This window comes from Emiliania huxleyi (genome assembly GCF_000372725.1).
Source record: "Emiliania huxleyi CCMP1516 unplaced genomic scaffold EMIHUscaffold_330, whole genome shotgun sequence".
Classification (NCBI taxonomy): Eukaryota; Haptophyta; order Isochrysidales; family Noelaerhabdaceae; genus Emiliania; species Emiliania huxleyi.
This window is the reverse complement of record NW_005199524.1, coordinates 23282-31109: the sequence shown is the minus strand read 5'-3', so window position 1 is coordinate 31109 and position 7828 is coordinate 23282. Positions and strand designations below refer to the sequence as shown.

At 66.6% G+C, this 7828-nt stretch overlaps 2 protein-coding genes across 2 annotated transcripts; one reads left to right on the top strand and one right to left on the bottom strand.

Moving 5' to 3' along the window:
• Positions 1–5006: 5006 nt before the first annotated feature.
• On the bottom strand, positions 5007–5744 carry EMIHUDRAFT_241352 (hypothetical protein; the record flags this gene model as incomplete). The annotated part of the gene is made up of 1 exon (XM_005773681.1): positions 5007–5744. One exon carries the CDS (start codon positions 5742–5744, stop codon positions 5007–5009), a length of 738 nt encoding a protein of 245 aa, XP_005773738.1.
• Positions 5745–7633: 1889 nt separating this feature from the next.
• On the top strand, positions 7634–7813 carry EMIHUDRAFT_74990 (hypothetical protein; the record flags this gene model as incomplete). The annotated part of the gene is made up of 1 exon (XM_005773680.1): positions 7634–7813. A coding segment is annotated over one exon (180 nt), but the record flags the coding sequence as incomplete, so codon positions are not given.
• Between the last annotated feature and the right edge of the window lie 15 nt (positions 7814–7828).

The window sequence follows — 7828 nt, the reverse complement described above, 5'->3', positions numbered from 1 at the left end:
CGCGACGTGGTCGCTGCGCGTCGACCTCAACGCCGACGCCCACCCAAGTCTTCGCCGGTTGGGCGCGGCGGCGGCAGTCGCCGCGGCCGCGGCCGCCGCTGCCGCCGCTGCCGCCGCGGTGCCGCCGCCAGTTTCCGAGGCGGCAGAGCCCTCCGCTGAGGGGGTGGTGTCCGCAGAGGCAACAAGCACGCCGAAGCGCAAGCGCAAGCGCAAGCGCAGCGGCGGCGGCGGCGTTGGCGGCGGCGTTGGCGGCGGCAAGGCGGCGGCGGCGGCGGCAGAGCCCAGGGCCACCGACGGTGGCAGCGCTGATGGGACGAGGCTGCTCACAAAGTACGGCCCGATGCGCCTCTTTGACTTTGTGGCGCCGGGCTGCGCCGTCGTCGTCGAGCAGCCGTGGCTGCGCGTGATGGAGCGCTTCCCGAATGCGATGGTCCGCCACCAGTTTGGGACGTGAATGCAACGGCGTACTCTCGCTGCTCGCCGTCGGCGACCGTTGGCGCGTGCGTGCCTTCTTGTGACCCCACGTGCGTGCGAGCTCGGGGTGTGCGCGCACCCCGGGCGCCGCGGACAGTGCGGGTGCGGGCACGGGAATACACACACACAGAGAGAGAGAGAGAGAGAGAGAGAGAGATTTTTAGAAGCCTACAAGAAATGTGACACACACAGTGATTTGGGCTCGGCAGCTTGTCGACTACCAGCCGGAGAATACAGCGCCGAGGAACCACGTCTTGCTTGAGTACCGGGATGTGGAGGGTCGCGCGTCACACCATGTACAGTTGTACACATCTGCTGATGTGTCGGTTGGAATTCTATTACGTGGTGTGCCTGTGTTCGTGCCAGTGCGCGCCAGTCCCGTGCCCAGTGTTGTGCGAGGGAGTTTTGTTGTAAGATTCTATTACAATCGTGCGTGGACCGTGTGGCCGAGGCGACAGGGCAGGCCTTGCTTGCCGCCGCTTGCGAGCGAAATCCTCTTCAACGTTCCGATGGCCTCCCACCGCATTGGCGCCCGCGTCGCGAGCCTCTCGCCAGAGCAGCTGTGCGCCATCATCGAGGCGCAGGCGGGCGCGAGCGACGCCGCGCTGCGCGTGGCGGAGGAGCACGCCACACGGCTCGTGAAGCAGCCCGAGTGGGTGCTCTCCGAGGTCCTCCTCTCGCCGGACCTCTCCCCGCACATCCTCGCCCAGCTGCCGACCAAGGAGCACGCTCTCAAGGGGACGTGCCGCGCGTGGCGCCGCGGCTGGAAGGAGACGCTGAAGAAGCGCGAGAGGCCGCGCCTGCTTGTGGTCGGCGGCCACGACAGCGAGGGCGAGCGCTTCAACTCGCTGGAGCGGTACGACCCGTCCACGAATGAGTGGGAGGAGGAGGAGGCTGTGGCGCCGATGCCGACGGCGCGAGAGTCTTACGCTACGGCGGTGCTGGATGGCAAGCTGTACGCGGCTGGCGGCCTGGACATGGAGGCCACAGCGGAGGCAGCGGCGATGGGCTCAGAGGTCTCCTCCAACCTGGTGGAGCGGTACGACTTGGCTGCGAACGCGTGGGAGGCGGTGACGCCGATGGGGGGGGCGCGGTGCGTTGTCGCCGTGGCGGCGCTCGACGGCAAGCTGTACGCCGTGGGAGGCTACAACGAGTCGTACAACGGTGGCCGCCTCAGCTCAGTCGAGCGGTACGACCCGGCGACGAACGCGTGGGAGGCGGTGGCGCCGATGGCGACCGCACGGGGTTCTCACGCCATGGCGGTTCTCGACGGCAGGCTGTACGCTGCGGGAGGCCACAACGACAACGAGGATGGCCACACCAGCTACCTCAGCTCGGTGGAGCGGTACGACCCGGCTGCGAACGCGTGGGAGACGGTGGCGCAGATGGTGACGGCTCGGTGTAATTTTGCCGTCGCGGTGCTCGATGGCAAGCTGTACGCTGTGGGCGGCTTCAACCGCAACGGCTACCTCAACAACTACCTCAGCTCGGTGGAGCGGTACGATCCGGCGACGAATGCGTGGGAGACGGTGGCGCCGATGGCGGTGCGGCGGGTAGCTTTCGGCGTGGCGGTGCTCGACGGCAAGCTGTATGCGGTGGGCGGAGAGGATGACGGCTACAACACACTTAGCTCGGTCGAGCGGTACGATCCCGCCACGAATGCGTGGGATGCAGTGGTGCCGATGGGGACGGCGCGACGTGCTTCTATCGCAGTCTTGATGCAGTGGGCTTAGGTTTGGGTGCGACGGCGGGCGGGTATCGCCTCTCCCAGCGTGAGGACGCAGGACGGAGGTCTATCAGATCTTTTTTTTACACTGGGGGGGGGGGGCGAGGCCCACCGCTGGGAGTAGAAAATACGCCCCCAAGCGCCAAGCCAAGGGCGGCCCCTACGGCTTTATATAATGATCCGAAGGCGAAGCCTTCAACGTTCAAGGGGGCCCCCAGAGGGGGCCAAGGAGGCGGCGCGGGGAAGGAGAATCAGGTGAGAGCAGGAAGGATGTGAGTCACCAGGATGGGGCAGAGCTCGGCGAGGAGGAGGGTGCTGACGAGGGCGCGGAGCTCGGCGAGGAGGAGGGGGCGGAGCTCGGCGAGGAGGATGGCAGGCTGGTGGGTGCAGTAGACGGCGACGAGGAGGGGGCGGAGGATGGCGCCGAGGACGGGGACGAGGATGGGGCGGTGCTCGGCGAGGAGGATGGGGCAGAGCTCGGCGAGGAGGAGGGTGCTGACGAGGGCGCGGTGCTCGGCGAGGAGGAGGGGGCTGACGAGGGCGCGGAGCTCGGCGAGGAGGAGGGGGCGGAGCTGGGAGCCGATGACGGGGACGAGGATGGGGCAGAGCTCGGCGAGGAGGAGGGGGCGGAGCTCGGCGAGGAGGAGGGTGCTGAAGAGGGCGCAGAGCTCGGCGAGGAGGAGGGGGCGGAGCTCGGCGAGGAGGAGGGTGCTGACGAGGGTGCGGAGCTCGGCGAGGAGGAGGGGGCGGAGCTGGGAGCCGATGACGGGGACGAGGATGGGGCAGAGCTCGGCGAGGAGGAGGGTGCTGACGAGGGCGCGGTGCTCGGCGAGGAGGAGGGGGCGGAGCTTGGAGCCGATGACGGGGACGAGGATGGGGCAGAGCTCGGCGAGGAGGAGGGTGCTGACGAGGGCGCGGTGCTCGGCGAGGAGGAGGGGGCGGAGCTGGGAGCTGATGACGGGGACGAGGATGGGGCAGAGCTCGGCGAGGAGGAGGGGGCAGAGCTCGGCGAGGAGGAGGGTGCTGACGAGGGTGCGGAGCTCGGCGAGGAGGAGGGTGCTGACGAGGGTGCGGAGCTCGGCGAGGAGGAGGGTGCTGACGAGGGCGCGGAGCTCGGCGAGGAGGAGGGGGCGGAGCTGGGAGCCGATGACGGGGACGAGGATGGGGCGGAGCTCGGCGAGGAGGAGGGTGCTGACGAGGGTGCGGAGCTCGGCGAGGAGGAGGGGGCGGAGCTCGGCGAGGAGGAGGGGGCGGAGCTCGGCGAGGAGGAAGGGGCGGAGCTAGGAGCTTCGGTTGGCGGTGGCGCATCCGGCGGTGGCGCATCCGGCGGAGCAGCAGGAGGAGTCGCCACCGCTCCCTGCAAGGCAGAGTGCTGCTACGGTGAGGCCCATCGCACGTGTGGAGTGAAGAGAGAGAAGGAGCGGGCAGGGGCGGAGGAGGTGGCGTGGATGGTAGCGTAGTGCTCGCCTGCGCAAGCAGCAGGGCGACGACCGCCACCACCCTCTTGCCAACGAGCATGGCCTCCAGGGGTCGCAGACTGAGTCAAGCACAAGTGCGTTGCCGCCGTCGCGAGCACAAGTCTCAAATCGTCATACAACTTCAATACAGCTTTTACCGAATGAAAGGGGTCGCCGCTGTTCTGGCCTGCGTGTACTGGCGAAAATGTAGTTGCGAACCGCCGTTTTGAAACTACGTTGGTTGGGGGGCGTTCTGGCGGCAGCGCTTTTTCGGCCTGCGTGTAGTTAAGGTGCATGCATGCATGCATGCATGAAAGACCCGCGCCTTTCTTTGATGCCATATGCCGATCGATCGATCTTTTGATGGCCGGACGGGGGAGTTGCCACCCCTGGCCACGAGTGCTGCAGATAGCGAGCGTGCGGGATGGCGGCTCTGGCCCCTCGCAGCTAACACACGAACCCCGCGTCTACGCGCAGGTATGTGCTCTGTCTATGGTCTAGAGTATGGGAGCAGGGAGACGATCCCATCGCGCGGTTGAAAGTACAGCTGGAGCTCTTCCACGATGTGGCCCGCCCCTGTGGGCACTGGGGGAAGGATACCCCTGGGTCGCTGGGTGCCACGCGACGGGCGGCGCGGGAACCCGCACAACGGCGGAAGCCCGAGGTCCGACGCGCGATAGTTAGAGCGAGAGTCAGTATCGCGGGTTACCTCACTACACACTAGCAGATAGGAGATAAAGGGTGTGGATGCTGGGTTGACGGAAATCGGGGGACGCGACCCACCTCGCCACAGACGGTCCCGCGCCTCGCCACTATGACGGGCACACGCCCCGCACCGTCCGCTGTGTGCCCGTCTTTGTCGCTCCGGAGTGTAAAGTCCAACGCGCTCGTCGGTGACGGTGTCCCCCGATTTCGCCGCGCTTGGCGAACCTCGACAGCGCTTTCGGTGGCATGCAGCTCTTTGCGACAGAAGCCTGGAGAGCAGCTCCTCTGCTGCTCACACTCTGCACAGTTGACACAGCCTACTGTGCGGCTGCCACAGCTGTCACAGCGATGGGCTCGCGCCCTCCACTGGCCCTCAGTCGCTTGTGCTGCGGCTTGTGTGAGCGACACTGCTCGGCGACTGCCGGCACGCTACCAGCGCTACGCCGGTCAAACGAGAACTGGTTGCCCCCCCCCCCCCCCGGCCATATCGAGCCGCCGCGCCCCACCCCCTCGCGGCGCCAGAACGCATACCCCTGACGGGAACGCCCCTCGCCCAGTCACAGCTCACAGCTCACACAACACACTGTCACACTGTAACTGTACACGAATCAATGCCTCTCCACGTCCTCCTCCCACCCGCGCCCTCACAGCGTGTAGTCGCTCGCGCAGCCCTCGAGCGGCTGCACGTCCTCGCCCACAACCTGTGCGCCGCCAATCTCGCGGGTCACTCGCACGACGGTCGGGATGTCGCGTACGAGCTCATAGTACAAGCCCTTTGCGTCGGTGACGGTCACGCCCGCGTCGCGCAGCCGCACGATGCCGGCGGCGTGGTGGGGCGGCGGCGTGCCGACGGCGTCCTCGACGACGACGACACGAAAGCCGCCAGCCTTGAGGCCCAGAGCCGACTGCGCAACGCACACGTCCGTCTCCAAGCCGACCAAGATGAACGTATTGATGCCGTGCGCCTTGGCGACCTCGTCGACTGCAGCGCGGATGTCTGGCTGCCCGTAGAGATTCCAAACCAACTTGTTCCAGACGTGCGTGCCCTCGGGCAGCAGTGCGGACAGCGTCGGGTGCATCGGCGGGTTGCTTCCTCCCTGCCCGGCAGCGGCGTAGTCCTCGGCCGTCGCAAGGATGGGCAGTTTCATCGCTTTCGCAACCTTCATAATGAAGGCGATGCGCTCCACGAGGCTCGCCCGCTGGTCGAGCGGCAGCTTGTCGAGGAAGTTCTGCTGCACGTCAATGACGGCCAACGCCGTGCGATTTGAGTCGAGGAGCTCCCAGCCGGCATCCGTCCTGCACGAGTCGGTTGATTTGATTGCGGTTTCGCCGACGGCGCAGAGGATCAGCGTCGCGAGGGTGCAAGAGCGTCGGATAGCCATGTCATTTTTTGAGCTTAGCCTTCGATGTTACGAAAACAAACGCAAGGCGGACATGGCATATCGCTCTCGGGCTCACAGACATCCCTCACACCCGCGCACACCCGCCGCCCCCGCGCGCGCCCCACCCCGGCCGGGAGAAAGGGGAGTGACAGTTTGGGACTCGCAAGCCCGAGTATGTTGAGTCCTGGCTCAACAACGCAGATAACAAGAGGGGGTGGTCCGGCTCACAGGTCCGGCTCACGCGCCTCGAGCTCGCCATCTACCGCACTGAACACTTCCGCCCCCTCGCTCCCAACCCACCCACCTCGCCTCGGGCCGCGCCGCGCGATCTCGGGCGATCTCGGGCCGCGCCGCGCGATCTCGGGCGATCTCGCGCTATCTCGGGCGATCTCGGGGCCGCGCCGCGCTATCTCGGGCGATCTCGGAGCGTCGCTCGCGCGGCGTCACACCTGCTCAAAAAGGAAGGAGGTTGGAGGCAGGAGGTCACGCCCCATTGATTTTTTTGAGCTTAGCCTTCGATGTTATGAAACAACGCAAGAGAGAGAGAGAGAGAGAGAGAGAGAGAGAGAGAGAGAGAGAGAGAGAGAGAGAGAGGCGGACATGGCATATCGCTCTCGGGCCCACAGACATCCCGCACACTCGCCGCACACCCGCCGCCCCCGCGCGCGCCCCGCCCCGGCCGGGAGAAAGGGGAGTGACAGTTTGGGACGGCAACAGAACGAGTATGTTGAGTCCTCCCTGGCTCAACAACGCAGAGAGAAATGATTTTTTTTGAGCTTAGCCTTCGATGTTATGAAACAACGCAAGGCGGACATGGCATATCGCTCTTGGGCCCACAGACATCCCGCACACTCGCCGCACACCCGCCGCCCCCCCCGCGCGCCCCGCCCCGGCCGGGAGAGAGGGGAGTGACAGTTTGGGACGGCAACAGAACGAACGAGTATTACGAGTATATGTATGTTGAGTCCTGGCTCAACAACGCAGAGTAAAGGACTTTTTCTTTCTGGGGCAATAGTTGGAGCTGCCCCGCGCGCCGCCGCGAGCACCACGACGTGAGCGCGCCTTTCCCCCCCTCCCTCCCCCAGCAGCTTCCTCGAGGCCGAACAGGTAGACCCTCCCTGATCGCTAAGCTACCACAGGGGACGGCCAGGTAGTAGACGTCGTCCGCCGCCGCCTCCGCCACCCGCGTGCCTCCGCCCCGCGCAGCAAAAAATCAGCATTATATCAGGAGGTGCCAAAGCAGCAGCATCTCCATGAGGTGAGCGTCGTGCGTTTTGCCGCCGCGTGCCGCCGCTGCGCCGACTGGCTGCCGGTTCGAATCGTCCTTCGCGGAGCGAACGCGGCGACACGAGCGCACGTCGCGCGCGTGCGCGCCCGCGACAAGACGAGACGAGACGAGAAGAGAAGGAGAAGTTGAGGCGTTGATGTTTTTGCTGCCGCGGCCGCGCCGCGAGCTCGCGTCTGCTTTGGCGCCGACGAAGCGACGCGTCCCGCTGCGTGCGATGGCGCCGCCGCGGAGTCGGCGCCGCGATCAACCGCGCGCCAGCGGCGAGCGGCGCAGCGCGGCCACCATGCGGCGGGGCGTGGTTTTTTTCCACCGGGGCGGGAGGAGCTGGCGCGAACCACAGAAATTGCTCATTGACATGCCTCGGTGTCCTCGGGTGCTCCAGAATCGCGCTTGGTCCTCCCGCCCCTCACCGGCCGCGACGTCGCCGCGTAGGCGCACACACCGGGTCGGCGGCCCAGCCCAGCGGCAGGGCAGCGTCGCTCAGCAGCCGGCGGCGGGCCGTGCGGACGGCGCACCTCCCGCGCGAAAGCCGCACCGCTTCAGGCGTGCACACGCGGGGATGGTAGCGCGCCGCGTTGGGAGCGGTTATTCGCGATGGGACATGTCCCGTTGCCCTCCCTCCCCCTCCCCCTTTTTTCCCTCCTCGCGCCTCTCACCCGCGCCGCGCGCTCGCCGCAGGCCTGGCACGGTCGCCTTGAGAGAGATCCGGAAATACCAGCGCTCGACGGAGCTGCTGATCCGCAAGCTGCCCTTTGCCCGCCTCGTGCGCGAAATCACCCAGACGTGCGCCTCTCAT